At 35.8% G+C, this 15,499-nt stretch overlaps 1 protein-coding gene across 3 annotated transcripts in view; it reads left to right on the plus strand.

Moving 5' to 3' along the window:
* kalrnb (kalirin RhoGEF kinase b) overlaps positions 1-15,499 on the plus strand; it is a 66,807-nt gene that overhangs the window by 5,623 nt on the left and 45,685 nt on the right. For 2 of the 3 annotated variants that reach the window (XM_043241756.1, XM_043241754.1), the window contains exons 2-8: positions 9,754-9,846; positions 10,031-10,145; positions 10,583-10,775; positions 12,088-12,588; positions 13,905-14,027; positions 14,133-14,324; positions 15,367-15,498. In XM_043241756.1, the coding sequence (XP_043097691.1) occupies positions 9,754-9,846; positions 10,031-10,145; positions 10,583-10,775; positions 12,088-12,588; positions 13,905-14,027; positions 14,133-14,324; positions 15,367-15,498 (1,349 nt within the window). Of the gene's footprint in view, positions 1-9,753; positions 9,847-10,030; positions 10,146-10,582; positions 10,776-12,087; positions 12,589-13,904; positions 14,028-14,132; positions 14,325-15,366; position 15,499 lie in introns of those variants that run through there. The other variant, XM_043241755.1, reaches the window with a different exon arrangement.

Raw genomic sequence — 15,499 nt, forward strand, 5'->3', positions numbered from 1 at the left:
ACACCGCTTTGTATGTAATTTCAAATACCATCAAATGAATGATTTTTTGCAATTAACAGTACAAGAACATTCCCAGTCCCTGACAGCACATATGTGACCCTGGACCACAAAACCAGTCATAAATAAATTCTGATTTATACATAATTTGAAAGCTATGAATTAATAAATAAGTTTTCCATTGATGCACCAATATGGTTTGTTAGGATAGGACAATATTTGGCAGAGATACAACTAGAATCTGAAGGTGCAAAAAAATCTAAATATTGAGAAAATCTCCTTAAAGCTTATTCAAATAATCCCCTTTAGCAATGCATGTTATTAATACAAAATTAAGATTTGATATATTTATGATATGGAAATTTATAAAATATCTTCATGGAACATAATCCTTTCTTAATATCCTAATTATTTTTTGCATAAAAGAAAAATGTGTAATTTTGAGCCATACAATGCATTCTTGGCTATTATCTATTTTTTTATGGCTACAAATATACACATGCTACTTACGACATATGATTATATTTTATAAATATTTTTTTTTTCTCTTTATTTATGTCATGTACTATTAGTGGTGTAAATGCACATTGGTGTTTGTTTGTTTATTTATTTATTTTATTAGTGTTTATTCAAGTAATTGTATTTCTTTGATTAGCGTGTTTTATTGCTGTTGTTTATTAATATAATTCAAAATTGAATTATATAGTACATTTTTAGTTAAAAGGCAAATACACTGGTATGTATCACCTAATAAATTATACGGTTTATTTAGTGACTTAGAAGTTGTAAAATATACATATTGTTTATGATGATTATTAAGAAGATATTTTTTTACAGTGTAGTTTTTCCAATGAATATATAAGTGGTGCTTGCTTGTTAAAAAACCTTCCACATTTTTCTATTATATGTGGGTCTCCAGATATAACCTAGGTTCCTCCAATTAAAAGATTTTGTTATTATTTCTGCTTTTTTGCAGTCTGCTAAGTGAAATCTGTCTGCAGTGTCCACTAATCATAACATGCATATGTCCCCGACTAAGTGACCTTAGTAAGTAAGTAATTGTAGTAGTTCTGTGTCTTGGAGTGAAAATCCAGGATGTTTTGCTTGTAACTGTACTCTATGGAGACAAATTGGTGAGGTTGTGTCCAGTCAACCCTAAAAAAAAAACTTGTGAACTTGTTATGCAGCTTCCTTTGCATGTGTCATCACACATTGAACTTGAAATTGCGTCTCCATTTCCGTGAGAGCAACGGTACGCAAGTATGAAAATTAGTGGAGATAAGGTTTCATCCTCGGGAAATCTGTTGGAACTTGATAATGACATGACCTTAGGGGTGATATCACATTGTTTTGATTTGTGAAATTCATCTTCCAAGCATAAAAAGAAACTAAAAAATGAGCAGCAAAGTAAAGTGTTACGAGTTGTTACTGTAGTTATAAGATAGAAGGCGCGTAAAAGAACTTGCTGCTTACTGAACATATTTTACTGAGCACTGATATCGAAAAAGTGTTATCTTCAGCAACTAGACCACAAAGCAAAACCGCTACCTGCGTTATTATGATTTACTGTAATCCCCGAACATATGGATTTTACAAGATGCAAGTTACTCTCTACACCTCGTTCCGCACAGAAGATGACTGTGCTTAAAATTTGAAACATGGTCTTCAGAGAGTCAAACCTTGCACCACACACTTCATCCTCAGCAGACCTTCTCTACTGAATGAGGGCCAGAGGGGTTGCTGTAGCAACTGTTGCCAAGATTCCTGCCCAGGACTGGCGTTCTCTGAGTAGAATAGGTACATTCCGTGATTATGTTGGCCAGGAGACAGTGAAATCAATTTCAGAAGTATTTTTGGATTATATCCATTAGGATGAACTCAGCTGCCACTTTTTCATTACAATACTTCTACTTCCTGTCTTTTTCCGCCTGTAATGCGCTGATTGAAACAGTTTTTATTAAAAAAAAAAGATCTTTAAGGGACTTTCATGTGACTTTCTATAAACGTAGGCTATAGTTTGCCCAAAAATTCTAAATCTGTAACCATTTACAAACCATTTATTGGTTCTCGTACATCAAACATGCATGACTGAGCTTCCATGTTCACCATATGTGATGTGCTTTATGTATGTTTGTCGGTTATTGCTTAGATTTAATGAAAAACCTAAGGAGACCCATTATGCCCCTTTTTACAATGTGTATTATAAGTCTCATGTGTCTGTGAAGTTTCTTCTCTAAATACCCCACAGATCATTTCTTATATAATTTTGAAAATCATTTTGAGTAAAGGCAGGAACACGCTGTTTTTGTGCATGTCTCTTTAAATGCAAATGAGCTGCTGTTCCCTGAACCCTTTCCCATATAAGGCTGTGACTTTACAGCTTGTGCATCAGATACTTACCAAAAATTATCTGTATCATGCATTTTAAAACATTTTAAAGTTCTGATATACAGTCTTCTGAACAGAAAGCAGCTGTCACACAGCATATGTGTATTAAACTAAGTTCTCTTTCACACACAAGTTTATGTTAAAAACACATATGAGTTACAAAAACAGTCTGTTACGTCTGTGCAGGTAAACAGATAAATAAATGTATTGCTAGGAATTTAAATAGTGTCATGTTATTATCAGTGCTGCCAAAGACAGTTGCATTTAGACAGTTAGCATGCTTTTCTCAAACTTTTGCTTTGCTGTTAGAACTGGCGCGTCACTTGTAAAAACACAATGGCGTCACAGTGGGTGGAAACTTGCAGATTAGCAGTATTATAATAATAATTTTAAATGTTCTCCCCCTTTCTATGCCACAGGAGGAGTGAAAGCGAAATCTGACTTGGCTGATTCTTTTGCAAGCTTGCACAGAAAGGCTTACCAAAAAAAATTCTGCTTTGTTCTTTTTCACATTTAGTGTGTTGGTAGATGCACCCGGGGGCCTAATTATAGCACTTAAATATGGAAAAAGTCAGATTCAAATCAATCACATCTCTTCACCAGACTTGGATTGAATTGCTCTATTCATATGGATTTATTTTACCAGGCCTTTAGGGTTTGTCTCGTTCTTCTACACTGAAAAGGTATTGGAGGTTAAAAATGCTATGTTTACTCACTGCACTGAAAATGTTCAATTGGCCCAATTAAAGTGCCATTGCTGAACTGTCCAATTGGACATTTTCAATGCAGCAAGTCAACGTACAGTTTGAATTTTGACCACCAAAATCCTTTACCGTGTATGTTTTGTAACTGGACTTTCAACGGAGAGACAGAGACCTTGGGTTTAATTAAACTTGCTGTGTATACTAGAAACAACCTAGTAATGACAGGATTTTCATTTCTGGCCGAAATATGTTGTTAGTATAAACATGCAAAAACATAATATTATAAAACTGGTTGCTTCTTGATAGTGTAAAGTAGATTGTGTTCCATATACCATGTGAAAATTGAGAATATATGGAATAGAACATGAATTTACATTGGGCTAAGAAAAGCGAAACCCAAGAGAATTCATTTCAGATATCCACCACATGCCATTGTTGTATATCTATGTAATATTTCAAAGCCATCTGCCTATTCGTAGATACTATCAGACGTTAACAGACTGTTTGATCACATTACACATTTCTGCTTTGAATCACAGGCTTTAGCCAGAGTGTGATTTACACAAGTGTTGTAGAGATTATTTTTAGATTTGTTGGAATGCACGATTCATCTTAAAATATTAAAGATATTGTTTCATTCTTTTTAGACTCTTTATTTCTTCTGCTCACGAAGGTTGTTTTGTACAGTTGATTTTTTATTTATTTGATATTTGATGAGATGTTTCAAGTAATCCTTTAGTTTCTAGCCTTGTAGGTGATTTGTGGTAGGTATTTCTAAGCACAAAGAAAGCAACACTTCTCAAAATAGCCCCCATGCCCCATTCAAACCTACATTCCCCTGAATAGCTGGGCACCTATAAAATTAGGTTATATGAGATCACAGGCCAGTGTTATTGGACTGGGACCAGTTCTGATCTCACAGCTTAGACTTACACAATAGTTCATACTAACACCAAACCTCAGCCAGCCATTGTTTTCTGACTTCCCAGGACTGTAAGGGCCAAAATCGTAGCTTTCTGGCCCTGTCAATGTTCTTGCTGTCCTTGGCAAGATTCGATCCTGAGGGGCCATTTGGCAACTTTTTGGCAGGATTGGTTTCATTTAGTAATTGCAGAGAGCAGGCTGTTTCCTGGTACTTCTATGAGCTTTGTGTTACTGTTTATGTGGATACACCCTGATCCTGTAACATGGGAAGTTCAGAATGCTTCACATCCCAGCCCTCTCGTCAGGTTGCATTATCGGTGACACTGTGAGCACACAGAGTTAGTCTGCATTGCATAGTCTCAAACTATACTGTACTCACGTGAAGCATGCATGATGAAGATCTCATAAAACATGCAGAAAACAGCGCATGGCATCCTTATGAAATATGGATACTGCACTTTGTATGCAGTGGGTACTCATGACATCTCTGTGATGCCCGCGTCCTTTCATCTGACATCTTAGATGTTACAAATCTATCTTCTGCAGTTTACGCACAGCTTGCAATGGCCCCTGGTCTGCTGGGTAAAGGAGCAATCCAGAATTTTTGTTTAGAGAACACCTTTGTTCTTAGTTTTGTGTAAAATAATGATACTGTTTCAAATAATGTAGGAATACATAATGCATGTTTTGCATGTGTTTTGGTGCTTCAAAGTTTAATTTGGAAGCAACATGGTCGATCAAGTTTGGTAATAAGCTTCGTCCCAATTTGCATAGTTATATTAGGCACTGCAAGTACTTTGCTGATGATGGAAAAGTACCGCAAGACAGACACACACATACGTAATAAAATTGCACCTTGCTTCCATGGGTCTTGTTGCTTACTGATTGCATGTAAGCATTAGCATTTGGTTAAATTCGTCTTTACGTAACTTTTAGATGAATGCATTTTAAAACTGCTAGAAATGATCCGAAACTCGGAAAGAAGGCAAGGAATTGCAATGCAGCTAAACCAAAAATAAATGCAATACATTTTAAAAATACTTTACATAATATCTCATTATAGTTTATTAAACTATAATGTGGTTAGCATAGCGGTATTGCTAATCTTAAACTCTTTTGAAATCATTTATGAGTAGTGTCTGCTTCGCTATTAGCGTGATGTAAGGCAATGCTGCCTGTGCAGAACATTACAAATCAGTCACTCAAGTCCATCTCAGCTTGCACGCTGCTTTAGAAAGCATACTCACAGTAGGCAGCGAGGCAGATCAGTAGGTTTTGGAACGGAGCCTCTTTTGTTGTGCAAGAGCATGTGGGCAATGCTAGGCCAAAAACATTCACGCATCCACATTTTAAATATCCAAAAATATTACATAATCCGGGCATGTTTGATTTTAATGTGTGACATTGACTGAATTTGCTGTACAGTAGAAGGCTATGTGAATCGATTAGGGATGCAACTGCTAATTTTTTTCAATTAGCAGCTAAGTAGCAAGGTGTTACTCAAGTGGTACTGCAAATAAATACAGTGATTTTTTTGTCATGACCTTGAAAAACACATCTTTGCAGATACCTAAATAAGGTACCAATCTAATATTTTCATATAAGATATATATATATTTTTACATTAGAGCCAAAAATTTTAAAAATGCTATTTTCCTGTATTACATTTGAAAATTACTGGCTGAAAAACATACATACCATAAAAAAACATCAAATTTGTCATGATGCAGTGTATTTGATCTGTTATGGTTGATTCTGATATTCTATGTTAGTTTTGTATATTAGCCCACTCAAAAATGAGACACTTACATGTTGCTGCATGTTGACTTTGCTTCTTTTGTGAAACACAAATGTACACTCTGTGAACTGGGTCAGTAAATTCATGAGCTGTGTCGGATGTCAGAATTTTCAGTCTGTTCTTCACACAAGGCTGTCATACGGCTTTGGAAGACTGTTTTGGAATATACAGCATCAGCTGCATAGACCAGATTTTGCGATGTTTATCGTTTTTCACATTATTTGAAGCTAATAGTACAGAAATAGCCTTCAATTAAATTATTTTGGCTAAAACAATCGAAATGAAATAAATTTTGTTGTGCAATATACATTTAAAAGCTCATTTATATGTTTATAAAGGAGGATACTGAATAAATACAGAAATTTCAAATAAAATTTATTTGAAATTCTATTTCAAATAAATGCTGCTCTTTCAAACATTCTGTTCACTAAAGAATCCTAAATATATATCTATAAGATATCTATAAAATCAGAAATGTTTCTTAAGTAGCTAATCAGAATATTAAGATGATTTCTGTAGGATTTATGACACTGAAAACTATGTAAAAATGCTGAAAATTCCACAGTACCATCAAGAAATAAATTATATTTTAAAATATATTAAGATTTTACAGTATTTTTGATCAAATAAATGCAACCCGGGTGATCATGAGAGACTTTTAAACTGTATTTCTTGTTAGTGTTGGAAAATTGACTTCAACTACACTTCAGTGAACCTTGAACAAGGTTGTCACCACACAATAGGCCAGATCAGACAGCAGTAAATGAGAAATGACTGTGTTCGAGAGCGTTTAAGCAGCCTTATCCTCATATATGTGTGTGTGCGAGAGTGTGAAATAGCATCTGCCCTCTAGCAGGGGCTGGGGAAAGTAAGTTCTCACAGTAAATTTAACATGCCATGTTCAGCTTCAAACTCTTCCACTCAGGTTTAATAGTTTATGTAGTCTGCAGACGAGAGTGAGCAAGAGAGATAAAATGCAGGCATAAGCAGTATAAAGATCTTTTTAGGCCTCATACAGACTCAACAGATGTACCTCACAGTAGTGTGTGCGTGAGCATGCGTTTGTTTGTGTGTAAGCAAGTGCATGTGGCGCATCTGTGAGCATGCAGCTTGCAGCGTCTACTGTATGTGTTTCTGCTGTCTATGTGTGTTTAAGTGTGATTGAACTTTTCCCCACCGCCTGTCCCGGTGCCCAGCTGTCGGCTATGGGATTACAGAGCAGGCAGATTACACCACTAATGAATCTAAACAGAAGGAGACGTGCCAACAGCTGGGCCTCCCTGCCCCCAGCTCGACCTACCATGGCCTACTACTCTATTTTCCATGATGCCAGCATTGTGCTTAATACTGTTGTCTGTCATTCAGTGTTTACAGAATACATGTGTCCCCAGTGATCCTTATACAAAATGTTGGTAGCACGCCCACACGGCATTCTGTTTATATATATTTACCAAGAACAGAACATTTGAATTCAAGGATGCTGTGGCGCATACAGTGATTAAGCCAAAATTGGCATTTGTTATCTATAAAAGAACATAGTGTCTATTTACACTAAGTCTAATTAGCCCACTTTGTAGGCAAAGGCTATTTATACCAATTCTGTCAAGTGCTGTCTGGTTGAGCTACGTTTACAGAAGAAACCGGTTTGCTATCAAGAACTGTGGTGAAGGGAGTAAAAATTAGTATTTAGCTTTGAGATCCATTCAAGTCCGAATCTAACCTTTTTAAAATCCCATTTTCTCACTTTTCCCATCGCATAGACACTTTTTTAAATAAAAGTGGTTGATTGGTTCTAACTCAATCTGATACAATTACATCATCATTCACATGGCAAAGCTGATTGGTTTCTTTTCACTTCAGCATCCAATGAGCTTGAAGCTCAACATTCCAATGCTTGTGTAGATAACGAGTAACAACAAGGTGACGCCAGTGAGTCTCATGTTGCTTGTCTATGTGAGAGAATCTCGTGGAAAAATCAAATGAACGCAACGTCACATGGACAAAAAATAACGAAAACCACGATTGCAAATTTGAGTTAAAATGAGTAGTAAATATACATTTTAGCTCAGAATTTGATAGTATTGATTCAGTATAGGATATATTGTTGACTGTTGGCTCCGTTTGGATAAGAATAGTTCGAAACGAAGATCACAGCACAGCAATGCCACACACAGAGCAGCGGTGTTTTGTTAATAAATGATTTTTGAATTTTTTTAAATCACAGTCACTGATTCAGCGGTCTATTCAGACATTTGTTTCATTCTTGAATGAATCAGCCGTCTGAACGAATCATTTGAAGGTTTCAATGACTCAGCGATTAATTAAAAGTCACTTGCTGCCACCTACGGGCGAATGTAGATGCTGAAATTATTCATAAATGCAAGAATTTGTTTTCAAAGATTATGCATGCATTTAATACAGTTAGGAAGAAAAGTCCCTTTAAATAGGTCAGTTGACTTGGAAATATTTGTGTGCAGTATTAAGTAAACAAAAAGCTTAAACAGATGCTTTCTTAACTGCTGTTTTCTCACTATTGTCATTTTGCTGTGTGTTTATTTTGTTATTGAGAGAAAAGTGCACAGTGTGTATTTACAGTACGTAGTTATCCATTCCAGCGGTGTGTGTGCATCAGGATGTTTGCTAACAGTGTATCTTTCGACTTCTTTCTATTCCTAAAAAGCAAAACATGAAAAGAACTTTGCCTTGAGTATATTGTGGTATATTTATGATTTTAATAAACTTACACTTCATTTGTTGTTACTAGTGTGTACTGAGTTATGTGTGACAAATTTGAGTTCTGAGGTCATTAACTCAACCTCGTATAATTAAAAGCTGAATGTTTTCTTTTTGTAGAGCACAAATAGAGAAGTTTATCTGAATGTTCATGCTGCTCTTTACCCCAAAATGAATGTTGACCAAATGTCAAGCTAAAAAAGAACTAAAATAACCATAAAAAATGCCGTAGACGTTACAATTTGACTTCCATGAATAGAAACAAAAAGCCACTGTTTGGTATCATTTCAAATGCCATATCAAGACGTGTCACACCTTTTTTAAAAAATATATAAATCATAAATTACTCACCTTCATGTCATTCTAAACCCGAGTTCTTTAAATATATCTTAATTTCTGCTTTGAAGATGAACAAAGGTCTTACGGGTTCGGAACATCGTGAGGGTACGAAATTAATAGCAGGGTTTTCAATTTTGGGTGAACAAACCCCTTTAACATCCAGAACGGTGTCAAGCTTTTTGGTTTCTGTCACAGCTGTACCATGAATGTTTGAATATCCACACATCAAACTGTTTTATATAAAAGGGGGAGTATTTTCAATAAATTATACAGTTTTTTTTACACAAACTTAATATTTGGCTTTAGATACTATAGTGCAGAGGTGTACCTTTATGATTTTTTGTACATTTCTCTCAATTTGTAAATTCTATGGGTCTAGCTTCTGGTATATCGTGATATTTTAATGTATTATCTTTATTATGAACACAGCGAGTGGTGCAAACAATTTTACTGTTTAAGTTGTTATTCTCCTCGTTATTTACCTATATGTCTAATGAACCAGAAGCCTCATCCATAGGCTTACTTCCACATTGAAGAAAAAGGTGGATATTCTTAGAGCTTAACAGGCCCTCGTCACCATTCACATTGATTTTATTGAAAACAGCAGCAAAAAAATGATCTCTGCAATCTCATTTTGCAATAAACTATTATTAAATTCAAGTAATATGGGTTTAGATGGACGGCATGGGATTGAGTAAATGATGAACTTTTCTTTTTAGAATTGTTTGAAAACACTTCTCAGTTCTCATTCACTCTTCTGAAATTTGGAGCAGGCATGTTTCCTTCTTTGTCTGCGCTGGTTACAGCCCTGAGTCTATATATAACTTTTATATCCCTTTCTTTCTCTTCTCTTTTTTCCCTCTCTCCCAGTTCCGTCTTTCTCATCAGGATCTCTTAGGAATGATGGAATAAAGGCGGCTGATGTTCTAACAGTTTTAAGAGAGAAGGTTGCCTTTGTCTCAGGTGGGAAATGTATAATTGCAGTGTAAACACACACACACACACACACACACTCTCTCACACACACTCATGTATTAGCACCCTTTTAAGCATGCACCTACACAAGCTCATGGGCATTAGCGTAATTAGGCCCGTCGAAGTGCTTTGAGTAGTAAAATTAGTAATAAATCGTCCCTCTTCTTTTCAGGAGGAAGAGACAAGAGAGGGGGACCCATCCTTACGTTCCCTGCACGAAGTAATCATGACAGAATAAAACAAGAAGACTTACGGAAACTGGTGACCTACCTCTCTACTGTGCCCAGGTTATTCAATTCCAACATCTGTTTGGAACACCATACTTTAAATGCCCCTTGAAGATTTCCCTGAAGAAAATTGTCCCGAGGATTGTCTCTATGACAGCGCTAGACTCTGTAAACAGCATAAAAGGCTTCTGCTTGTTTAGCCCTCAGAAATCCTATCAAAACAGCTAAAATTGCTCACAGCACCTCTAAACTTTAACATAATATAATTGCGAAAGTTTGTGACATGAAGGGTGAGATATGGATGCATTTAAAGCCTTTGATTAGAGCATCTATTTGATCTTTAGGGCATTCTGATGCAACGTGATGCAACTCTCAAAATATATAGCTTCACTGATGCAGAACTATGCAACTTTAAGCAATTGTTCAGAAGATACTGTATGGCTTTAAGTTGTTGGTTTTCCTCTAACTTTCTCAATGTCTTTATTTACTTTGTGCAGCGAGGATGTAAGTAAACGGGGGTTTACGGTGATTGTAGATATGCGTGGCTCGAAGTGGGATCTAATCAAACCTTTGCTGAAGACGCTGCAGGAGTCGTTTCCAGCTGAGATCTGCGTCGCTCTCATTATCAAACCAGACAACTTCTGGCAGAAGCAGAAGACCAACTTTGGCAGTGCCAAGTTTACCTTTGAGGTACACGAGTGGAATTTTGCCACAGAAACTTTCATACTGATTTTATCAAAACAAATTTAGATCCTAAAAACGGACAAAAATGAAACGTTTTGCCAATGCAAAGCAGTGTGTCTGTTTCTGTAAAAATGTTTTTTACACAACTGTTAAAAAGCTTTTTTTTATGACATATGTGCTTTATGCTCACTGCGGCAAATAAAATACAAACAGTAAAATTGTGAAATATTATTACAGTGTAAAATTGTTTTTTTGGTTTTTTTATTAGAATGTAATTTAAAAATGTAATCTATTCCCTTAATGTGAAGCTGAATATTCAGCAGACGTCAAATGATCCTTTAGAAATCAATTCTAATATGCTCCTTAAGTAACATTTGCTATTATGATAAATGTTGAAAACACAATGTTTAGTATTTATATATATGTTCAGAACATCTTGGTCTACCGCACCGTACCGTACTGCGGATTTCGCTGCAGTTTCAAAGAGAAATGTTTAATGAGTGGCGCTAAAACACAGGTTTAATACGTGAACCCTGGCACGCTTTTTATTATGTTGATATAGGTACGTATTCCTGGGGTTCAGAATTGAAATTCCCTGGACTGTTGCTAAAAGTTAATGCCGTATTGGAAATATGCCCTACACCAAATCCAACCCTAAACCTAGCTGATAGTGTTAACAAATGCAAAACTGACATAAAAATGCATTTGTTGATGCAACCATGTCATTTCAACTTCCTTTTACATAGGCTTGAATCCAAACTTAAGTGATAGTGATATTCTTGTGCGAAACTGTGCGAAAATGATTTTGCTTTATGCTTTATAAAAATATAAACTATGTTTAATTAGCGTGAAAAGGATTACTTACTGGCTCAGGTGTTCATTTCTTTTGGAAACTGCAGTGATATGTACTTGTTGGTACTTGTCTCGCTAAAAGTACATTTATGCCACTAGACCAGCTAGGTTCATTCATTTTAACATCCTACTGATGTCACAAATGTGAACTGTGGTTTACAGATGTTTATTGTATTTCTTATTATAATAAATACTTAATTATAATAAACATTCTGCAGCAATCAACATATCATTTTTATAATGACTACTGTCATACCAGATTTAGATATAGCGGTCATATACACTACCCATAAATTCTATTTATTGATTAGCAATTATATTTTACAATGTGCAGTCTGTCATTGGAATAAAGTAAACCTCTCTAAATGAATGTCGTGGATCACCTTCTAAGTGGACAGTATATATATATTTTTATGTATAATATACTATGTGGTATACATCAGCGGTTGTTCTTTGTTTCTTTTAGACCAGTATGGTTTCAGTGGAAGGTCTGACTAAGTTGGTGGACCCGTCTCAGCTGACAGCAGATCTGGAAGGGACCCTGGAGTACGACCACGTGGAATGGACTGAGCTCCGTGTTTCTCTCGAGGAGTTCACCGGAGGCGCTCTGCACCTCCTCTCACGGCTGGAAGAGCTGCAGGAGGTGCTCTCTCGCCAGGACATGGCCACTAACGCAGAGGAGGCACGGAAACTCCTGGAGGATCACGCTCGACTGAGGAAGACTATGACGAAGGCACCGGTGGATGAGTTAGACCACGAAGGACAGCGGCTCCTTCAGAAGATCAGGGATGGGGGAGACGGAAGGCTCTCTGGTGGGGCAGACTTCCAGAGTTTGGTACCTAAGATTTCCGCCCTATTGGATAAACTTCAAGTTACGCGGCAGCACCTGCTACAGGCCTGGCACAACCGCAAGCAGCAGCTGGACCAGTGTTTTCAGTTACGCCTCTACGAGCAGGATGCAGAAAAGGTCAGAGGACAGAATGAATGTTTTACTATGCAGAAGAGTAAACAGCAAAGGAAAAACAGACTAGCAGAAATGAAAAAGAAAAAAAATATTAGCGCAAATATAATCACAAAACAGAATTTGTAAATGTGTATTTTTAAAATCATTTTGATAACTATTATCATTATTATGAATGTATTTTAAGTAATATTATTTGTATTCAGTTATAAACGTAATAATAATAATTGCTAAAATAATTGCTGATATTAATTATTAACAATAATAATGTTATAATAAAATTTCCTATTTAATATTAGTCATGTAACTGTTGTACTACTGTTGTACTGTAAATAAAAAATCAATAAAGGTGTTTAGTAAAATATATATATAATTAACATAATAGAATAAAATATTAATAATATTAACAGAAAAATTAATACTATTGTACTGTATTGTAACAATAAAAAAATAAAATGAACATAAATCTAATACAATAATACAATTAATTATTATCTGTAATATATTTAAAATAAAATATGTATGTAATCAAGTAATCAATCAAAATCATGTAAACAATCAAATTTAATAATACTTCTGACGTTCTTAACGACTTTGCTTTTAGACCTTGAAGCTTTTCTTTTGTTTTTACCAGATTTATAAATATTGAGTTTTGCACAGAAAAAAACGAATATATACAGTAACATAAGCAAAATATAAATTATTTCTAAAGACTGTATAACCACGTTTATTAATGAAATCCAAGAAATTAATGAAATGCAAGATACAGATGCATACTCGCATGTAGTATATTGCACGAGTAAACACCACTCACATTTTTAAAAGGCTACCTGTAGCATAACTTGATGCAAGAAAAATGGTAGTGGAGTACTGTCGGTGAAGGTCATGTGAAAGTGTAAATAATGAATGAAGGGAATGATAATAGCATGTTCACTGTACTCCTGTGGCCTGACGTCTGCGGGAGGCCGTGTGCCGTTTAAGCCCAAACGGAGAGGCAGTCTCACACTCCCCGGTCCTGCTGACTGAGCCCATCTGTGCTCCACCAGAGCCAGAACACTAAGGGCTATTGCTTGTACGTCAGCCAAAGAGAAAATCTGTGTATATTAAGGTTCACGTGTAGATCACTAGAACACTAACAGGGAGTTAAATCACCCAAAGCCCTAGAACGACTGTTAAGCAAATTTGCCGGGGCTTTTGTAAATATTTATGTACAAACGTGAATCTTGATTGGTCCAGTATGGTAATCTGCAGCCTGTGGTCATCGTTTTCTTCTTTTAGTCTGGGTCTGTGAAACCAGATTTTTTTTTTCTCTCTCTCTGTAGATGTTCGAATGGATCGGACACAATAAAGAGCTGTTCCTGCAGACGCACACAGACATTGGCGTGAGCTATCAGCATGCAGCAGATCTACAGACCCAGCATGACCACTTTGCTATGAACTCTATGGTGCGACGCTTCGAGAAAACGCCGTGGATACACTGTCGCTGGACAAAATTGAGCGTTTTTTTGTGTCTGATTTAATCTTCTGCCGTCCTGTTTCTCTGTTTTCAGAATGCGTATGTCAATATCTCACGTATCGTCTCGGTGGCGACGCGGCTCTCTGAGGCGGGTCATTATGCTGCCGCTCAGATACAGCAGATCTCTGGTCAGCTGGATCAGGACTGGAAGAGCTTTGCCTCGGCGCTGGAGGAGCGCAGTGCCATCTTGGCCATGTCTTCTGTGTTCCACCAGAAATCTGAGCAGGTAATATTTTTTTTATTTTGAAAGCAGGAAGATAATTTTTCTTATTAGTTTGTAATGCTCATTTAATTTAATTTGATGTTATTCATTTTATTATTAATATTAAAAATAATAATAAATTATTATATATATATATATATATATATATATATATATATATATATATATATATATATATATATATATATATTAGAATTTAATACAATAGAAATTGTAATACCAATGTATTATTTTATTTTTATTATTTTGTTTTATTTTACAGTGTGTGTAGTGGTGCAAAAAATGTCTCAGGAATGTGATTATGATTGTTTATTAACAATATGAAGTCAACAATTTGGTCTGAAGTCTGAATTTAATTCGATTCAGATTGATTCACTTATTTTGGTATGTTTAATTGCAATTTATTTTGTGATATTGTAATCAGCGTCTGTGTTAAAGAATGCTTTACATTTTCATTGACAAAATGATGCATTGTAATGCATCCTTTCAGTTTTACACCCCAAGAGTAATTCTTTTACCCTGGGTATTTCAATGCTGTAAAACCGTTTAAGGAGGGAACCTAAAAATGTGCTTCATGTAGTGAAAAATATGATTCATCATATCTGATTCATACTATGATTTCATTAGGGCACCAAGAAGAGTCATTTAATAATCAGATATAGCACCTCACTATAATATATGCCTGTTTCCACTTTTTATAATTCAACCACTGTTATTATATTTCCTAACTACTTTGATTCTTTGATTTATTTAATCAATTTTTTGTATTATAATTCTGAATTTCCTTTATATGCAACTGTACTTTAAGCTCCCCTGTCAGCTTCAGTCTGTTTCTTCATTAATAACTCCTTTGTCTAAATGTGCACACATAGCTTCTTCATGCCTTTGATTTATGACCCCAATTTGTATGATCCTCAGCAACTCCGTTTAATTATGTCTGAGCTTGTTTTTAATGAGTGTGTACAACTGTGCACCTCTGTCCTCTCTGGTTTTATTACATGGACGTTTTATGCTGTAAAGTTTAAGAGGGTGTTCTCTCTGTTAGTTTCTTTCGGGCATGGAGGGATGGGTGAAGTCGTGCGGCGAGGGCGGTTTGCCGACAGCAACGCAAGAACTTGAGATGGCCATTCACAACCACCAGAATCTGTACGAGCAGGTCACCACAGCATATACAGAGG

This window comes from Puntigrus tetrazona, chromosome 6, assembly GCF_018831695.1.
Source record: "Puntigrus tetrazona isolate hp1 chromosome 6, ASM1883169v1, whole genome shotgun sequence".
Taxonomy (NCBI): Eukaryota; Metazoa; Chordata; class Actinopteri; order Cypriniformes; family Cyprinidae; genus Puntigrus; species Puntigrus tetrazona.